The 20541-nt window shown below is 39.8% G+C and overlaps 2 protein-coding genes across 2 annotated transcripts; one reads left to right on the forward strand and one right to left on the reverse strand.

Annotated features, from left to right (window-relative positions):
* Positions 1-2966: 2966 nt before the first annotated feature.
* On the reverse strand, positions 2967-12444 carry CDC37L1 (cell division cycle 37 like 1, HSP90 cochaperone). The gene is made up of 7 exons (XM_014879514.2): positions 12232-12444; positions 10660-10941; positions 8236-8326; positions 6187-6302; positions 5756-5878; positions 4649-4804; positions 2967-3686 (listed from the first exon to the last, which is right to left on the reverse strand). The coding sequence occupies exons 1-7, from the start codon at positions 12334-12336 to the stop codon at positions 3585-3587; spliced, it is 975 nt and encodes a 324-aa protein (XP_014735000.1). The 5' UTR covers positions 12337-12444; the 3' UTR covers positions 2967-3584.
* LOC148219847 (uncharacterized) lies at positions 12345-19443 on the forward strand. Its single transcript, XM_088155888.1, has 2 exons — positions 12345-15173; positions 18689-19443. Exon 1 carries the CDS (start codon positions 12567-12569, stop codon positions 12933-12935), a length of 369 nt encoding a protein of 122 aa, XP_088012014.1. The 5' UTR covers positions 12345-12566; the 3' UTR covers positions 12936-15173; positions 18689-19443.
* Positions 19444-20541: the final 1098 nt, after the last annotated feature.

The following is a 20541-nucleotide window of genomic DNA, read 5'->3' on the forward strand; positions in this document are numbered from 1 at the left end:
TTGAACGCTGGAGCTGGAGCTAGCCAGAAGCTGTGAAGAACAATGACCACTGGTCTGCAGAAAGCTATTTCAAACCAGAGCTGGTGTGTATAGAAATTCATCTTATGGAAAGGTTAGCTTTTTGTTTGCTTGCACAGATGTGACTTGATTTTGTGCACCATGAATTATACTTAGTTCCAGGGCAAATTATCTAAGCAAATATTATATTTCTGCCCTCAGAGCAACTATTTTGCAGGCATGGGAAACGGAGTTTCAATGATATGTAACACATTTGGTAAAGCCTCTGTCTTTGTGTGACCCTGTAAGATTTTATCAGTAAAGAGAGAGTAGATACTGAACAGATTAAGTGTAGGTAAACCTGTAGCTAGATGATCTTGAACTGTGAATGTCAATACTATCTTTGAAAACACATGTTCATGTCACTGATGCCAGTGACATGCTTTCCAGTGGTGAAAATAATAACTTTGGCATATTACTGTAGCAATCTTTATTGTAGCAACTGGACTGGATATCATTAGATTCTTGTCTCTGACCAGCTCTTGAGTTTATTCCCTAAATAACTGATAACAAACCTCAACTGTCCACACTTTTTAATAGCTGAGGGAATGCAGACATTGCTATTTTTCAGTGAATCCTCACAGCCTTTTTTCAATGCTCATCAGAGTGAGAGTTTCAAGAGTCAGCAAAATCTGAGGAACAAACACCTCTAAGTAATGTCTGAAGTAGTGTGTCCTGGTAATGCAGGTTCCAATCTCCTTTAGCAGTGACTATAAACAGCTACAGAGCTGGGGTGTTGACATACTTTGGACTGCATCTGCACATCCATTTTTAGCATTATGACTATTGAGACATATTTCAGTCTAAAAAGGGATGATCATTGTAGAATTTGTGAATTCTATAAATGAACAATCTAAGCAGCAGCTATTACTACTATAAGTTCTCCTTTAACTTAAAGAAAGCTTGCCAAGGTTGACCACTTGTACTGTCCCCTTGAGGAAATGTCTACATATTACAGTGAGAAACCCTGATTAGCTGCTTGTATTTTTACACTTTGATTTCAATAAAAAACAGTGAATTTTTTTTTTGCCAGCATACATAAATTTCATTGAGCTAGAAGGGGGAAGGAATCTCATTTTTTGACACTTATTTCTGCAACATCCAGTTTTATCCCCTTAGAAACTTAAAAAATAACTTCCACTGTGTAACAAACAGGTTGCTAGATCAATGGCTCTACTGCTAAGAGTAGCAGTTGCAAGTCACGTTGCTCTTACTACCCTTGCATACAACATTCAGTTAAAAAACAACCTGAAGTTACTTGTTTTCCTTTAAGTTTCCCTTAATAATTAACTAATTATTAAGGAGGAGGCAGTGTTTATTTATCCTTTCCTGGAGTATGTCAAACTTAACCAGATGCAGTAGAAAGTTGTAATTTTGTCTCAAATTTGCATGTGGGACAGAACTGCTCCTCACTCTTTTATCTTCAGTCTGTTTGCAAAAGAAGGGTCGAGAGCAGAAGTCATATGGAAAGCTACTTCTCTGGATCTGCTATTGCTTTGGTACTAATACTCTGGGGTATATTCGGCAGACTTAAGACTTTTCTGTACCTTGGCTGTAGGCAAAACTGAGTATTACTGGATTCTATTTCACAGAATCATAGAATCAGCTAGGTTGGAAAAGACTTCCAAAATCATTGAGTTCAACCTCTGACTGTCACCACCCTGCCAAATAACTTACAGCATCAGGTGCCATGTCTAGTCATCTCTCAAACTCTTCTAGGGATGGTGATTCCAACACCTCTATAGGCAGTCCATTCCAATGCTTAACAACACTTTCAATGAAGAAAGTCCTCCTGATGTCCAACCTGAACTCCCCCTGGCACAGCTTGAGGCCATTTCCTCTTGTCCTATCACTTCTTAGCTGGGAGAAGAGGCCAAAACCCACCTGGCTCCACCCTCCTTTCAGAGAGTTGTAGAGAGTGATAATGTGCCCCTGAGCCTCCTTTTCTCCAACATGAACAACCCCAAACTCTCTCACCTGCTCCTCATAGAACTTCTGTTCCAGAGCATTCACCAGCTTCATTGTCCTTCTGTGGACACGCTCCAGCACCTCAGTGTCCTTGCTGTGAGGGGCCCAGAACTGAACACAGGATTTGAGCTGTGGGTCACCAGTGCTGAGTACAGGGGAACAATCCCTGCCCTGCTCCTGCTGGCCACACTATTGCTGGAACAGGCCAGGATGCCATTGGCCTTCTTGGCCACCTGGGCACTGCTGGCTCATGTTCAGCTGCTGTCACCAGCACCCCCAGGTCCTTTTCCTGAGGGCAGCTTTGCAGCCACTCTGCCCCAGCCTGTGGCACTAGCCAGGATTATTGTGCCTGAATTGAAAACTGCAGGTAGGCTATGATAACTGAACTTTTGGAATTGGTATGTCTCCTAGACCTTACATACAATCAGAACAATTCAGTAATGGATGAAGAGTGTGTACTGATACCCTTATATGAGGCAGAAGTTGTCTTTGCTAGTCTTCCAATGGCAGCATACATTTTTATAGCTAGACCTGCTGTAATAGCAGCAAGCTAGAAAAGCATAGCAGAATTTTGGAGTGCAAGGTTCTATGGAAGGCCTTGTTGAGAAAATATATTTGGATTTCTAGCTTCTTAAACAAGAAGCTTTTCATGTTTTTCCACTTCATGATTGAGTTGACAATGTCATAAACTCACTTTGAGTAGCATATGAAGTAGCTTTCAAACACTGTGTGACACCTCACCCTATATGACCTGTAACAAAGCTTTTTGTTTAAACTCAGGTCTTAGTCTAACCTTTGCACAAGTTCTCTTCATCAACTGCTTCCACCATAACAAGACTTGGTTTTAAAAAATTATCCGAAGTTAGCCTGATGAACAAAGAGAACACGACTCCCAGAAATCATACAGCCCAGCACTCATTTGTAGACAATTGTCGCTTATGTCTTAGGATTAAACCAAGTTATGTTTAATGAAAGTACAATATAACATTTAAATCCCCTTAGCAGAGGTAGAAAGCCAGTGTTTTAATCTAATCCATTCAGATCAGAAATACTGATACCAGATACTGATTTATTGCTATTAGTGATAACCAAATTTGAGAGCTTATACTGTCAGCAAGGTAGCATGAATACAGTTGCAATCTCCAATATTCAGAGTAAAACATATCCACATCTCTAGTAAGACAATAGCAGATTCTATCAAGAATCTGCTGCTTCTTGTAAACATTGTATTTGTGCAGATGTTTAATTTCTAAAGTCATGAAAGGCAAGGTTAGTAGCAGAAAACACATCCAGTTTCACATTCGGCAGTATAAGAACCCTGCTCTTCAAAGACAACTAAAAACCTAGCAGCACATTTCAAACAATATTACAAGTTTTTTCTTAATTACCCACCCTTCAAAGTCCCTCCCCCAGTCAAACAAAAACAACAAAAATCTGACACGAAAAATAAAGTGCAGTACCCAGAAAAATAAGTGTCAAGAAAATAGCCATGTTTGTTTCTTTGGGAAAAAAAAACCAAAGGGGAAATAAGAGAGTACTTGGCCTCAGTCTTAAAAGTACTATAATGTGTCCATCATTTTGGATTCTTCTTCATCTCTTTGTATCACAGAGTTAAAACTGCAGACATCTGTGTTTATGGAACCTTGTAGATCTCCTGTGTTCTGCAACAGATGAAAAACCGACAGCTTAATGCTCCATAATTGTATACATGGAGGGAAATAAGAGAGAGAGAAATAAGGAAGACTGCATTATCTACCTTATGATGAGACAAATTTACAATAGAAAGGACAAAGTCTGAAAACATCATCAACCAGTATTATGTCACAGTATGTGACAACCAGTATGTTGAATTTTTAAAATTTGTAACATAGCTTGTATTTGATCTTAATATTTCTAGCACCTAACTACACATTTACATAAAATTCAGCTGTTTGATCTACCTCTGAGAGGTACTTTAATAAATTTATTTCAAACAAGTACTTTCAATTGTGACTCCTTTCCTAATACATAATTTTTGACAATCTTTCCAGTTGTTCCTTCATTCCAGAACGTGACCATAACTGGAACGGCAAAAAACATCAAAGAATGCTCAGTTGCCTTTTATCACAAAGGGAGACTTTCTGTAGCTTGACTTCTCTTGCCCAGAGAAGTTGTGGGGTCCCTGGAAGTGTTCAAGGCCAAGCTGGATGAGGCAGTCTGGTCTATGAAGGGTGTCCCTGCCATGGCAGGGAGCTTGGAACTAGATGATCTTTAAGGTTTGCTCCAACTCAAACCATTCTATGGTTGTGACTTACTTGACTGATCCCATGACTTTACACTGCTCGTGGTGATGACTGGGAATACAGTTCTAGAATCTGATCAGTTTTATGCAGCGTTTATTTTAGGCATGAAAATGTAAAGGCACTGAACAAACGTATACTTTTGATGTTATGCTGATGCTGTGTGAATTCCAGCAAGTAAAAAGAAAGCCCATATATGCCTTGTGTATTAATATCACTTCATGATATATCAAGCACTACCAATTCAAGAAATAATCCTCTTTATATCTCAGAAAGATAAAGCTTCTCTAGGCAGGACCCAATTCTGCTTTAGTTAAATTAAATTTTAGAAATAATAAACCTACCTGTAAAAAAGATGTCCACTCTCCCACACAACCAGGACTGACACTGAGATCATGGAGTAACATAGTTTGAAAGCCATGTGATTGTGACCAGACTCTCACTCTCGTCTTGAATGCCTCAAGCTCATTTTTAAAGGCCTCAAAATAGCCTTCTCCTGTCTGCAAAAAGAAAAATGAAATATTTGTTCTTCAGACAGATTTAGTTTTGAATCGTAAGCATACATGGTGCTGAAAAAAAATCCATGCAGTAATGACATGTTACACTTTTTGGGGAAAAACAACGGTGAATGATACAGAAATAATGTCAGTCAATTTAAAATTACATTTCAGGTAGATTTCTTTTTAAGACAATCTGTAGCATTTACATGCCTAAGTAAAGTAACTGATTTATCTGAGAACATGTAAAACTAAATCTAATTTTCATTTCATTTCATTTTCATCAATAAATTTCATTTATTCCAACTCAGAGGTACCCTTAAAACAGGTGCTTATTGAAGCCCTTTGGTCAAAAGTAAAGCACAAACTAACTCAGATTTTAACTACACTCATTTAGGCCCTGTTAAGATCCATTAGAGTCTTGAGCAACTGAACATAGTCTACAGCAAATCACAGTTCCAGTTTTCCCACCTTCTTCCTGCATGGCTCTGGACTGCCCTACTTCCGTCATTAGAAAGGGACACTATTTATTTATCTGCCCACTGTAAAGGACAGATGAAATGGAAAAGTTGTGACAATACGTAACTACACTTTGAAAATGTGTAATTAGTCAACTAAGTCAGATCAGTTTAACACCAGTCCATGTTTGCTGTTGTTACTTAGTTATTACTTGTCTGTAACACACCTGCAGTTTACTGCATCTTGCTTTCCACCTGCAACAAACAAAGTCCACTACTCATTTTCAGAATTCTCATTTCTGGAATTATAACGAAGTATTCTGTCCAGAAGACAACTGCTAGCAAAACAGTTCCCACAGCCTAAAATCAGCCAGGAAATTATTCAGCCTTCAATGGTTAGGAAGAAACCCTCTCTAAAACACTGCTCTCCTGTATGATATCAAGAATTTCTCACATTATTTCTCAAGTAATAATGTGAGAACTTATTTTGGCTTACTTTGGCTTTTTGGAAAAAGAGACGAAAACATCCTCTTGGATCCACATTGCAGCTTCTGGCAATTTCTATAATAAACTGCATTACAACTGCTTGGTGTGCTACTTGCTCCATCAGAGCTCTTTTCTGAAAAAAAAAAAAAAAAAAAAAAAAGGAAAAAAAAAGTTGAAGTCGTGGTTTAAAAAAGCTTCCTGTAATTATATTTCTAAAACTCAGCAAAATTTCCTTTTGCTCCAGTTCCTAAGCAGATGTGAACTGATGCTTACAGAAGCAAGGGGACTCATAATTAGCTATAACTAGACATAGAGGTGACAATGTACTATCAACAAAGTAAAGAGAGCCGAAAGAACAGTTAAACAGCTAATGAAGTTGGTCACCTTTTTACTGTGCAAATGGGAAAAGGTGTGCTTCCAACGATTTAAACATCTTCATACCTGTTCAGCTTCTAGATGAAAACACCACAACATGAGATACCTAGATGTTTCTTCACATACAAGGTACGGGTGATCAGACAAAAACCTTTGACTATCATCCCATCTGCTCAGCATGCCTAATAAGAGAAACACAGTTAAAATATTCTGAACGGATAAATGATTTAATGCAGCAAGGAAGTTACTTGTGTACATAACAGCTTAGCAATTTACCAACCTCAGAATGAGAGCATGCAGCTAAATTGGGGGGGTTAATTTATACATCTAACCAATGCCAAAAGAGCGTTACCAGAAGGCATGAATAGACTTTGAAGATACTAAAAGTAGATTATAACAGTCATGAATGTCTAGTAATGCTGATAATTTATTTTTAATCAGTTCTCATACGCTAACAAGGTGGTGTAGGTATCTATTAGTTACAACACCAAATAGCTTTAAAAAGTTTATGGACAGAGATTTACATTAAGTGATTCTAACAAACACAAATCCTCTAAATGTTTGCAAATAAAAATGCAAAGAACCTGTAATCTGTCAAAAATCAAAGCGCTTTTAACACACAGTTTGCTAGATTTTTAGAAAAATTCAAATTAATTATACAAACAGCTTGATCTCAAAAAACAAAGCCACATCAGTACTAGAAAGTAAATCAGAACTTTGAATTGTGGTATCATGGCACTACCGTCAGGTAACAAGCTGAATTTAAAAATCAGAATTCAATACTCAGAGAACTTCTTAAAATTGTCCTTCAAGTATCTCTGACAGTCATTACTGGCAACAGGTACCAGATGTACAGCTTCACCCGTCTATCAGCATGTAATTATAACTGGGCTAAAGATAATTCAATGGCAACGACATAAGCTAATCTTAATTCTAGCAAACAGATGCTGAAACAGAAAGCAACAGCTTGTATTTCTTTTGACTGTTTTCAAGTTATTCTATGTAAGCTTTTGTTGCTTTGAAGCCAGAGCAAGATCCAGAAGCAAGATCCATCCAATATAGCAAAGTCCACACTGCCCCTTAGCAGCAGCTAGCATGGAGTAAGTGACTTCAGAAAGCATTAATGTACTGTGGCTTTCTACAATGGCATTATGTATCACAAATCAAAATAATAACATGGCTTTGAGCTAAGGAAGTATTAAAAAATTACCTTCTGCAATAAGGTTGCTACTGTAACAGTCTAATTTGAATTTAGACAAACAGTAATTTTGCCCAGTTCTCAGCTAGGAAGCCTAAAGATAGGCTCTTCTTTTTCTACCTTCTGAAATTCACAGCAGGGGAGATGTTTTCTAATTTAAACATCATTACACTGAACAGTTAAGGTACTTGAGAAAACCTGTGCCTATTACTGCTGTTTACATACTCTGACAGCCTTGTGCCTTACCTTGATACTTGAAAGGCTTGCTAAAGCTAACAGGGCTCAGACCCGTTTCTCTAAAACAGCTTTAAGCCCCTTAGAAGCCAGAAAATTTCATAAAAACAAGTTTTTAAGAACTGAATTTTGCCAATCTACTTGATTATTCTTGATTGTTCCAGAATTACAAATATGGTTATACTATACTATAGCGTGAAACCAGCCTGAATGGCAAGCACTTCAGAGAACCATAAAAATTCCAGATTACAAGATCAGCTTTGTGCTCAGTTGGGTTTAACAGTTACAATAGGGCTAAAGCGACACCTAGTGGATAATTAAATACAATTTTAAACACACGATTCTGAGCACACACTCTCAGTGTAGGTGTCAGCAAACATGTCCATTTAATCAGTCATAACCCTCATAGAGTAACAGGTGACAGAAAAACATTTAATTTCCTTTCCTTTAAAAAAGAAGAGAGCCATGGACGATGTCCCATGCACTTTTATATACATGACTTATATTTCCAGGAATGTCCCTGCCTTTTCCCACTGTTGTGGAATACCCCTTTAGTCCTGATTAAATAAAACTGAACAGTCTGCCAGTTAGGTCTTCCATTTATTAGCATTCATTCTATACAAGAAGGAGCAAACCAATACAAATTCTGTAGGAACCACAAGATGTAGGCAAAACAGACTCACCAAAGTGTCTAATCTTTTGTTCATGTTTTTGCATAAGTGGTTCAGACACAGCTTCATCTTCAATTTCTTTTCTTTTTTGATTAATAAAACTCTGAGGAAGAGAAAGATTGTACTATCACATAAACTCCATACATACTGTTTAGTGATATAAAGGAGTTATTATATTTTAATATATTTCTATTTAAATGGCTATGTTCCAATTTTAGAGTTGTATCGTATTTAAGGAGGTTTTTTCTTTAGCAAGTGCATTACCTAGTAATAGAACTTCAAAGACTCCTTATAGTCTCTGAAAAATTTCTGTTTTCAGATAGGAACTTACTGATCTGTTAGCCATGAGAAACATGTACATTGTAGCCTGGATCAGATAAATCAATGAAATTAGGAGATGTGATAGTGATGCCAAACTGATTTTTGCTTTTATATATTCTTAATGTATGTTTGTAGCTCTGTAACCTATTATTGTATAACTATATAGATTCATAGCTAGAATTTTACCTACTCAGCTAGGAAGAAAGACAAAACACATTCCTAAAAGCTCAGTCCTAATCTTGGCTCTTCAGAGAATCAAGGACAACACTCTTCTGTAAAGAACTAGAGACTAAGGGAGGCTTCAGAAAAGAACTGAACCTAGAGGGGCAATTACCTCAACATGTGTTTCTAATTGGGCATTCTTGTAAATTATGCTGATTTTCTAAATTTATAAAACTGTAGTTGCTCTATGTCACGTGCACCTTCGGGGCATTTTTCAGCACGTATTTTGGTGTGTTGTGCACCTGAAAGTGCACTTTCATAAAAAGTAAACCACATTTATCACCTGACTGTCTGGCTTGTGACTTTAGGGCTCAGAAAAAGGCAACGATAGCTGTTGAAATAAAATTGTGAAATCAAATACGAGATTCTACTATTTTAAAAAGTTCATATAAATAATTTATATCACAGTAGACAGTGTTAGAGGCAAACTAACAGTTTCATATTCTGAGCTGGATGGAGCATTTAAAGACCATAGAGTTTCAACCCTCCCTGCCCAGGCAAGAACATCTTCCACTGGATTAGGCTGCTCCAAAACTAGTCCAATCTGACCTCTGTTGTTTTTAAGGATGAGGCATCTACAACTTCCCTGAGCAATCTGTTCCAGTGTCTTGACACCCTAATAATAAAAAAAAGTCTTCCTTATATCAAATCTAAACCTACCATCTTTCAGTTTAAAGCCATTCCCTCTTGTCTTGTCACTACAGGTTGTGATAAAAAATGTTTCTCTCTATCTTTCTTATAAGGCCCCTTTAAGTACTGAAAGGTCATAGGAAGGCAAATAAGGGCTCCTTGGAGCCTTCTCTTCTTCAAGCTGAATAAACCCAGCTCTCCCAGCCTCTCATAGGAAAGGTGCTCCAGCCCTCTCATCATCTCTGAGGCACTCCTCTGCAGCTGCTCCAACAGGAGTCCTCCTTGTACAAGGAACCCCAGAACTGAGTGCATTACTTTGAGGGTCGGCCTCAGTAGAGCAGAGGGGCAGAATCTCCTCCCTTCCCTGCTGCCCTCACTGCTCTGGATGCAGCCCAGGACACGTTTGCTTTCTGGGCTGTGAGTGCCCAAGTCTGGGTCATGTCCAGCCTCTCACCCACCAGCACCCTCAAGTCCTTTTGGGGCAGGGCTGCTCTGATCTGTTCATCCTCAGCCTGTGCTGGTACCAGGAGATTGCCCTGACCCAGGTGCAGCACCTTACACTTGATCTTATTAAAACACATGGAGTACCATGGACCCAATTCTCCATCTTGTCCCGGTCCCTCTGGAAGGCTTCCTTCAGGTTTGCACCACTGCACCACTCAGCTTGGTGTCACCTGCAAAGTTACTGAGAGTGCTCTCAATCCCTCTGTTTAATTTTAATGAAGGTATTTAATACTACTGGTCCCAATACAGACCTCTGAAAGACAGCACTGGCCCCTGATGTTTATTGGGACTTTGGGCCATTGACCACTATCCTTTGCATGCCACCAACCAACCAACCACTTTCTTATCCACCTAACGGCCCACTCATCAAATCCATCTCTCTCCAGTTTAAGAGAGAAGAATGTTGTAGGAGACCACATCAAAGACTTTACAGAAGTCCAGATAAATGATATCTGTAATGTCTCTCCTATCCACTGATGTCATCACCTTGTCATAGAACACTGATGAGGCCACTGAATTGGTTCAGCAGGACCTGCTTTTGGTGCAGCTGTGCTGGCTGTCCCAAACCACCTCCCTGTCCCATATGTGCCTTAGCACATATCCATATTCCATGATCATCCCAGGCACAAGTTGAGGGACATAATGTGTTTTTGTGCTGTACAAGACACAGACGACACTCAGACTAGTAACAACTGGTAACAACTGGAATGAACAAAAGAGACTTGCACTTGTTTCCATGCACAGTGATGTAGGTCATACCTTATTAAAAACTTCTTTACTAACAGGATCCGTGTTCCATAGATTCTGTCTTTCCCTTTGTTTTAGTGCTTCTTCTTTTCTTCTCCACTCTTCCTCTCTCCATCTCAACTCGGCAGCTTCTGTCCTAGCTTGAGCAGATTCCTGATCGCAGGATTCTGAATTATGCAGTGCTAAACTACCAAATTTTTGCTGGGCTTCTGCGAGGTTCCACGTGCATTCTACAGAGTGCTTCATAAACTCTCTTTCTTTTTGGCAGGCTAATTCAATCCCTTGGCTGTATGTCTGTAAGGAAAATCAGACATGCTATTTATGGAGAGAAAATTGTTGGTTTGCAGTTTCTATAGAAGCAGACTGGTCTAAATCTCAAACGTAATAATAATGCACCTGGAAGGCGCCTTAGATACGCAGTATTATAACAGCAGACATGATGAAGCATGGCAATGTACAGCTATGTCTTCTAGAAAGAGATTTCCAAGCCACCTCAACTTTATTAAGTGTATTTGTAAAATCATGGATCATGCGCTGCTATCAGTAATAGTCTCCAAACTGTAAAAATACTTTTGACACAGTCAAAATCCCTCTGGCTATCTTAGGGCTGGAACATTAGCAGCAGCCAAGTGTGAGAACACTCTGATTATATAGTTTTGATAAGAAAGTACTGGGTCTGAGATATCAGATCACAACAGTAAAGTAACTGCTGCTGCCTGAATTTCAGTTTTAATACCTAAACAGATGGCCAACATCTTCTGTTGAATTGACACTAGAAGTGGTATTTAAGTTATAAAGTGGCCAAGGCCCAGCACAAACACGTGCTCCTTTTGGTCAAATCTGTTGAGGATGTCACCACTCATAGCTGGGTGAGAGAAGGGACATCTTAAGCAACCTTGTTTATATTACTTCCAGGTATGCACTCAGAATCCACACTCAGTAATTCAAGAAACTACCCTCTACAGCATATGCCATGCCTCTCCCACCAAGAGCGAAGAAAAAATGCATCCATATGCATTAGTTCCTCAGCCTTCCACTGCCACGTTACGAAAGCTGCAGTGCTGATAACCTCTGGCAGGGGCACACGAAGGACAATTTGTGAAAGATTATCTGAAGGAAACTTTAACGCAAGTAAATCAAACTTACTGTCCCAACTTTGTTTGGGAATTACAGCATTTTTATTTCTGCAGTAACAAGAAAAAAATTCCACCGTTGGAAAAGTAACGTAATGGCAGCCGCTTGCGAGAACACACAGAATTCCTTGGAACGCGTTTATAAATCGCCGCCTCGCCCTGTCCAACAGAGAAACACACCGCCTACCTCTCAGCTCCTTGGGCACAGGGACGCTGGGATAACTCCAGCCCAGCTCCTTCCGCATCGCCTGCCCGCGGCGGAGCTGTTACCCAGCGCGGGCGGCGCCAGACCCCACCTGTCCCCGCCGGCCCCACAGCCCCGTCCCGACACGCTGACCCCGCTCCCGCCGCCGCTCCGTGGGCCGCGCCGCCGGGCACCGACCCGCATCGCGCCCCGGGCGCCAGACGCGGTGCGAGGGGCCGGGGCAGCGGGGCCGGGGCCCGGGCGTACCTGCACCTCCGGCAAGCGCTGGCGGAAGGCGGCAGCCTGCGCCCGCTCCTCGTCCTCCTCCTCCGGGGCGCCGCCGTCCCGGGAGCGCGGCAGCCACAGAGCCATGCCCGGTGCCGTCCCGGCGGCGCGACCCGTTCGCCGGAACTGGGGCAGCGACACTTCCGCCGATCGGAGCGCGGCCCGGAGCGCCCGCCCTCGGCGCGTCGGGAGGAGCGAGTGCCGGGCGCGCCTCCGGGGCGGTATTGAAGGCAGGGGGCGGGCAGGGACAGGCAGTACCGCGGTTCCGCCTCTGTCCCCGCTCCTCCCCTGCCTCTGCCCTGGCTCCTCCCCTGCCCATGCCCCTGTCCGTGTCTGTGTCCGTGTCCGTGCCCGTGTCCGTGCCCGTGTCCGTGTCCGTGTCCGTGTCCGTGCCCGTGTCCGTGTCCGTGCCCGTGCCCGTGTCCGTGTCCGTGTCCGTGTCCGTGTCCGTGTCCGTCCGCCTGCCCTTGTTTCTGCGTGCGACCCTACCCGTGTCTCTGCCCGTGCCCCTGTGTCCGTTCCTATCCAGGCCCCTGCCCTTGCACTTGGCCCTGTCCCAGTCCTTGCCTCTTCCTTGCCTCTGGAATGCCGGTCACCTTCCTGCAGGCTGGCCATCTACCGCGTGCGTGTGTGTGTACATGTCCAGGCGATCCTTCAGTCCTAAGAGCTCCTGGACTGCTGTCTAGGGTGTTTTAATAGCTTGGGTCTCAGCTGGGAATGGAAGTTAACAAAAAATTAGGCCGTACCGTTGCGATAACCCCCTGTAAAGATAAAAATGTGCTCTCGTTGTACCCCTAGTTTTTCCCCATGGATTGCTTTTTAGCTCTTCCTCCAAACAGGAGGCACTGACTGATTCTTTGGGGGGCCGCAGGTGTAAAGTCTGCTAGAAAAATATGCCAGGAAATCTTCATATTAAATGGGAAGGTAGGGGACCTGTTACGGTGTGTTGTTTATTTAACAAAGTGATTATTGCTGTGGCCAGAGGGATAATATTAGCACGTTGCTCACAACAGTTCTCATCAGATGGAAGAAAAAAAATTACATTTTTCACTAAATTATTTTCTTGTAATCAAATGTTTCTCTGTAATGGTAAGGCCTATGAAATTCAGTCCCTGTTACATGGGATGAAAGAAGCCAAAAATACAAAATGAGAGAACTCCCAGTGATAGCTCTTAACCTGCCACCCTTTTGAGGTTATCAGTAGTAAAGCCAAGGTCCACTGAGTCTCTTCTGAGATAAGGTCCAGCAGACTTGGACTGATGCACATGCCTAAAACTGGACCAAGGAGTTTCATATGAAAGTAGCCTTTTGTTTCATAAGGTGTGCTTTTCCTGGTGTGCTTCTGGCTAAGAAACCAACATATTTCTCAGTTTGTGCATCTTGGATCAACACTAAAAGGCAAAACAAATGCCTTCCGTTTCTCCTCTCTTATCTCATAAGGTGTGCTTTGAAAAGGTGACTTAGGTTTGTTGCATGCTTTGGGCTAGAAACTGATGTCTAAAGTCTTGTAAGATGTAATTCAGGTGCAATCTTATTTTTCTTTACAAATGATAAGTTATTCTTGTTTCACATGTATCTCAACATAATAAGATGCATTATTAGGCCCATTCCTCAAACAGAATTTCACATTCTTTAAGATTTTATGGTCTGAAACTTTGACATAAGTGATAATGAGAGGGCATCTCCCACATGGACAATTCTTTCCTAATCTCAGTGATAGCAACAGTCTGTATGAGGGTACCTGAAGTTATTTTAATTCAGATATAATTGATCTGGGATCAATATGATACCCTAATTATAACATGACTGTCATCTGTTAAGATTTCTGTCTGTATAGAAGACATATGATGTAAATGAAGATCTAAATAAATGATAGACAAGTGGTTTTGGTGCCCTTTTACATGTCACCCAAACACCTGGAACTCATGATAAGAGGAATGTTTGGTGTTTTTCCTTACTTTCCTTAACATACTTTACTGTATGTTAATGTATGTTGTGTTTAAAGATTGTTTTTTAAAAAATGGTGTAAGACAGTCTACTGATGAGCAAGCCCATGCTGAAGCCATTGCAAAACAGGAATGCAGTAAGTTTAGAGGAACAGTATTTCCTATCTATTTGATTGAAAGTCTACTTGTTTGTTTTTCAAATTACTCTCACTACCTGTGTGTTTCTCCGAGATGGAAGAATTTCACTCCAAGGTGTGCAAAGAGTATTTGAATGAGACGTAATTTATTGTAGTAAAATAGACAAGAGCTAAAGGCAGACAAATGCATTTGAATTTGTTTCTTACAAGGCATTTCATGGTGATATCTTAACTGATTTTGCTTTTATAAGATATTCAGACAAGCTTTACATAATACACAGAAACATAAAGGAAAACTTCCTTACATTTTCTCATTTGTCCATAGTCTCTGTGGAAAAATTGCTGTCCTTTAAGGTGTTTAGAGTTACAGCTTTTAATTTTTTATTTTGGAATGTGTCCTGTAGGATTAGCCAAAAATTCAAGTGTTTTTCAAACACATATTTCCTAATTGTACTTGTGGTTCTGCTGGTTTAAAGTCCAAAGGATTGCACTTAGGGTACTGTAAACCTGATATTTTTTCCCTACAAAAGATAGGCTGTTCTGAAGTTGATGCTGATATGAATGAACATGAAATTTCAGCTTTGTTTTTTCCAAAACATTGCATAACTTAAAAAATGTAAATCACGTCCTAAAGTACACAGTAATATATAATATTAGCTAAGTTATTTTCTCAGTGGCACCTTGGCAAAAAATACGAGAATTATTTTGAATAGGTATTAAAGTGTTCTTGTGAATGCTGGTTGGTTTAATTAGTGTTATAATAAATTTATTTACTTCTTACTGTTTTCCCAAACGTGTCTGAAAGCACCTTAGATCTGCTGCAGAAAGCAAAATACAGAAGGTAAGTATGATTTTTAAAACATTTGAATAGGTGATAATTAAAATTGAAAAAGTAGATCCATGTATTCACGTAGTGAGTCTGTTTCTCTGACTGTTTTTCCAGAGTACATGACCTGGAACACGTTGTTCCCCCTTTATGTCGCTTTTATTTGAGACATTTGAATGTCAGCCTTTATAAGCAAACTTCCCTCAAATCAATTACATAATTTTTCCATTCTTAGGACAGGCCGTGTCCTGACACCTAGCGTGACACACTAGGCTAACCTGACACTGTCCTTTTTATTTTTCTATCAGCAATTTTGCGTTCTGAAGTCTGTGACAAGTCATGCCACATTTAATGATTAGGCACTCTTATAAAAGCCAAAATCTATTGCTTGTAAGAGGATAGGGAGAGAAAAAAAATTACAGCAATGGCCTGTCTACATTCTGTTTTGACATTGCTAGTAAACTTTCAACAGTCAGTCACCTACAGAAGCATGTGTTTTGTTCAAATATTTTCATCCCTTAGCTTTAATTCACTTGAATTCCTTTGTCTTAGCTGGGTTTCAGGTTTTTGTTCTTCTGGAGCAAGCCATTCCTGTAAAATTAACCAAAGGTCAATTAGAAGCCACTGACTGTCCCATTGTCCTGGTGGATGGTAAATCCATCAGAACATGTCTGTCCTCATATTGCTTCTATGTGTGTTTCTATTCTAATAATAATGATAATAATATTAGAACAAATACTCAAGGAACCAAAGTAGAAAGTAGCTTAGCATCCATCTTCTTTCTTAGCTATCATTTGTCCACTCTTCTGATTCCTTTGCTGTCCCTCCTCCATTCCCTTCTGTAAGGGTAGCTTTTGATTACTGTTCATTAAGCAGTAAGCAGTAAATCTATTCTATTATTCAGCCACTCTGCTGTAGTTTATTTTTCATCTCCCACTTAATGTGATAAAGTTTGGTTTAACTCGTCTTGCGTCTTCATATAATAGGCAAGTAAATATTTTTCTGTAGGCAAGTAAATATTTTTGCATATGCTAATTAATTTGATACTGTAAAGGATATTAGTATGTGTTAGTTTCATGTCATGCTCCCTGGCTTTCTCTCCCTCATAAATTTAACGACCTCCTCCACTGGTGTTTCTTTCTACTTCATCATTTCTTGTATGTTGTGGGTACACACTTGAGTTTAAAAAAAATTATTTTCTGATTACACTTATTGAATAATTTATTAGGATCAGTCATGATGCTTTAGTTTCTTCACCCTAATTTTCTTGTTTCTGATAGCAGTCTAGTTTGCTGGTTACATTTAACCAGAACACAATAATGCAGAGTTCATCTTGTTAGATAGCCATCTTCACGCTTCATATTGTGTGTTCTTGTAAGATGGGAAAAAGGCAAATGGACACTGGGTGGCAGATGAGTGCTATTGTTGAGGTCACTGATTATGGAGCATTCGTGTATGTTCTAAAACTGCAGGCAATTTGCGAAAATTGGTTATTATTCTATTACAGCAAATTAAAAATATACTCTATGTTCTCCTTGTAAAAAATATTTCTTGTACATTTGGTATTTATTTTCCAAGATATTTTGCTTCAGATAGTAATTTTTCCCTTTCTTTTTTTGCTTTATGCTTTTAAGAGTTGCTGATATATTAAAGGATAATTTGTGATATTATTCATGGTTCAAAAACATCAGTGATAGTGAAAAAAGAGGATGCAAAGACCAAATGGAGAGAATCTATTATTATCTTTATATAAAAGCCTAAACAAGGCAAAAAAAAAAAAAAAGTGATCTGGCTTAGTACAGAGAGTGTCCATTTTCTTGTATGTTTACTTTCACGCAAGCTTTGTGGGCATCACACTGTCAGGTAACTAGATGTAATGTATAAAGCTTGTTTGTCTCCTGGGCATAGCAGATTTTTTCTGTCTGTCAGGACAGAAAAGACTGATCAGTAATAACTCTAAAGGGGACTCTTTTAAGTAATGCCGAATGATTTAATAATCTCATCAGCATATTCTGGCCCTATAGAATATACAGGCTTTATTTTGCATAGTACTGATATATCCTTCATGCCTCAAATTTCATCTGTTTTCCTTCTTATTGTTGTTCTGCTCTGCAAAAATATGTAGCTTAGAGATTTGGCTTGCTTATTGTAGTGTGGGGCATACTATCTTCTTTCAACTTTTTCAATTTAGAAGATATTGACAATAGCAAAGTATATTCCTCACAAGAGGAACCAGTATCTGCCTATGTCCTTGGTACATCAGAAGTAATTTGCTTCATATGGCAAAACAGAGTATTGCCTTCTTTTCAGTGTCAAAATGTCACAAAAGTTTTTCTTGTTGTAAAGCGGGGATCCATTAGAAAGGCAGAAAAGCAGTGTGACTAAAAGAGATGAGACTTTGAATTCGATCAAACATGATAGTCTCATTATTAACTTCTTCTGAAAATTGTCAGCCTTATAGCATGGTCTGCAGGGTTTGTTTTTCCTCTGATTAGAAGTGAACATGGCCCTGCTTCTGTTAAGACACAGAACCTGTCCACGTGAAGGCAGCAGCAGCTCTTATAGCAGAATATCCACTGTGACCATCTTAGTGTCACACCTCAGGAAGGCAAAACTCCTGATATAGTTCCTAATCCAGATACTTGACAGTGTGACATATAGCTTGCCCCCTGTGCTGAGAGTTATGAAAGGATTTTCTCTCTCTGGCTGTGCCACCTATATGGAGCATCACTGACCTCCTTTACTCAGAAGAGTTAATAGGCTTTTGAAGGAAGAAAAGAACTAACCACAAGTGTGGTGTAGGGCTTGACAAGACTTTGCTGTGGTAACCCAGGGTAATTCATCTCCCTCGTCCAAATACGTACAGTCCCAAGCACATCATATCTGGTCATGGTGACCTGGGGTATCTTGTTTCTTCCCATCTGCTTATGCAGTCCCAAGTGCATTTTCTCTTGTGGAAGTAACCAGGAGAGGTTGCTTCCTCCAACATCTGTCCTCAGCTTTGCACAGGTACCAATATGATGGCCAGCTGCCAGTCCTGGAATTCAGACAAAGGCAGTGAGATCCCTAGGGAGCAAAACAGAACTTTGCACATACAAGTAAGGCAAGTCAGTTAATAAGTGCAACTTTTATTACCCACCCCTGCAGGGCGATCCTTTGACCTGTTCTCCCGTGCAGTTCCACTGTCCCCCCATTTGATTAGGGCTGGTGTACTGGTAATGCCATGCTTTCAGCAAAGCCAAAGTTGTTGAGTGTTGTGCCTTGTCCCTGAGAGACTGGCATCACCTTTTTGCTTGTAATACACGGATACTTAACACCCTCAGTTTGTAGGATGCCGCTTGCATCCTGTATTGTTTTGTTGGCCAAATTACACAGCATTCATTTACTACATGCTGGCTCTCTGGAGGAAATACATTTTGAAAATTTTGGTGATTGTTTTTCACATAAACACATTTTGTGATGACATATCTGCTGAATAATCATTGGAATGTTGTAATTTCATATGAAATTTTTTTATTTTATTCCTGCAGGAGGCTGATTAAAATATTTAATTATTTCCTTTGTGTGCAGCAACTCCTAATTGAACTGAAAATAACAAGAAATCAACTTGGTCAAGATTTAGTAATTTGTGTATAAACACATACCTTATAGATATTTTATAAAATATGCACTAGCATGACATCCTCTATCAAAGCTCTGGACATTTCTTACAACCTAAAAAAGAAGTCTGCCTTCAAGACCTGTAGTTGTGTCCATCCCCAACATACTTTGACTCCTCTATGAAGCTTGGAAAGTTAATGACAACATCAAACTCCAGGACTGCTCTGCTAAACCAAATCTTTCAAAATGAATGCAAACATAAACTGATTTCCCAACGTCTTACCCTCTTCACTTCCTGTTCAGAAAACAAAGGAATCAGCTGCAGCAAAGTGAGAGCTCTGGGGACATATTGAATGAGTCATTTTCTGAAGAAATAGTTTTTCTTTCAGTCAAGCAGGCAAAAAACCCCCTGATGTTGTGTTCTTTCCTATATACAAATACAAGAACAAATGGCTGTATTTCTGTGGTTTTATTTTCTGTGGCTCTCGGGAATGCAAAATTAAATGTTCCCTGACAACAGAAGAGGACAGTATGCTAAAAAGTAGCTGCTGTCTTAAACATTTCTGACATCAAATAATTCTAAATCCTGCTGAATGTGTGCCATTCCTGTGCCATGCTTCCTAGGCCCACTAATGCTCCAAGTACCACCTGCTTCTGAAAGCATCATTATGCCTGAGATGAGTGCCATTCTGTCAAGAACAATCACTCATTCATTTACGTTTGTAAATCTCTGGAGTTTTAACTGCACAGAATGACAATGCCATGTAACAACACTGACAGGACTTAGTGGCAATTTTATGTGAACTGAAGTTTGACTGTCTCTTTGATCCTCTTGAGCAGAGGAGGGTGCTTCTGTGCACTTTTGAATATAGAAGTGCTGAGATAATGTACCAAGTAAGGGCTATCCTAACAAATAAATTTGTTAGTCAGGCTGTAGAGTGGTGGAAGATCTCATAGAAAAACCTTATGTTTAGCTATATAACTTCATCCACAGATGGTGTGAAAGGTTCAGTCACTCAAAAGATTTTCAAGATTCTTTGTACCCGTGGCCTTTGGGGATGCTGGATTTCTTATCTCGTGAATACACTTTTTTTTCTCCCCACTTTGCGTGTTCTCACTCTTCTCTTAAAGGTCTTTTATTTTCATATTTTTGTAAAGCCTCCTGCTACCTACTCTTTCTAGGGTTCATTTTTTCCATAAGGAGCAACAGCAGGGTAGAACGATTGTATTTTCATTCCTCTCACTACATTATGGATTATGTTATTCAAAAGAAGCAATGAAATTCTATTTCAGCATACAATATCTTTGAATAGGGAGGGTCATCTTTCCTGCATGCTCAATTTTGCACAGATTCATTCAGAAGGTTCTTGTGCTTACTCTACAAACTAGTAATGGCATTATTTCACATGACAAAATCAGGTATTATGTATAAATTGCAAGTATAGAAACACTAGACTGAAAAAATCTGTTAGAAAGTTCTGCCCAATACAGCAATATTTTCCATAAATTTGGAATATAAATTTAGAAATATATGCTCGGGTTAGCTAAACATTGCATTGTACAATTCTTTAACTTGATCCTTAAGAACCTGATGAAGATAAAGAAGGTGGTGACATACTGGTAAAGGAACAAGTGATTTGGGGGTACCCTCAGACAGATCCAGAGGGAAAAATGGCAGCATCACCTCATTTCCATGGCTGGATCTGGGCCAGCCAGATGCTGCACTAAAATTACCAATATGTCATCATCGTATTTCCTTCCAAATACACCTTATTTCTTTCCT

The sequence above is a fragment of the Sturnus vulgaris genome, chromosome Z (assembly GCF_052056855.1).
Source record: "Sturnus vulgaris isolate bStuVul1 chromosome Z, bStuVul1.hap1, whole genome shotgun sequence".
NCBI classification, from domain to species: Eukaryota; Metazoa; Chordata; class Aves; order Passeriformes; family Sturnidae; genus Sturnus; species Sturnus vulgaris.

Coding starts and splice junctions, on each gene's coding strand:
- CDC37L1 (XM_014879514.2), bottom strand. CDS start 12,336: ATGGCTCTGTGGCTGCCGCGCTCCCGGGACGGCGGCGCCCCGGAGGAG. Junction 8,327..10,659: donor GTAAAGAAGTTTTTAATAAG/GTATGACCTACA, acceptor TCTCTTCCTCAG/AGTTTTATTAATCAAAAAAG. Junction 6,303..8,235: donor ACAAAAGATTAGACACTTTG/GTGAGTCTGTTT, acceptor TTCTCTTATTAG/GCATGCTGAGCAGATGGGAT.
- LOC148219847 (XM_088155888.1), top strand. CDS start 12,567: ATGCCCCTGTCCGTGTCTGTGTCCGTGTCCGTGCCCGTGTCCGTGCCC.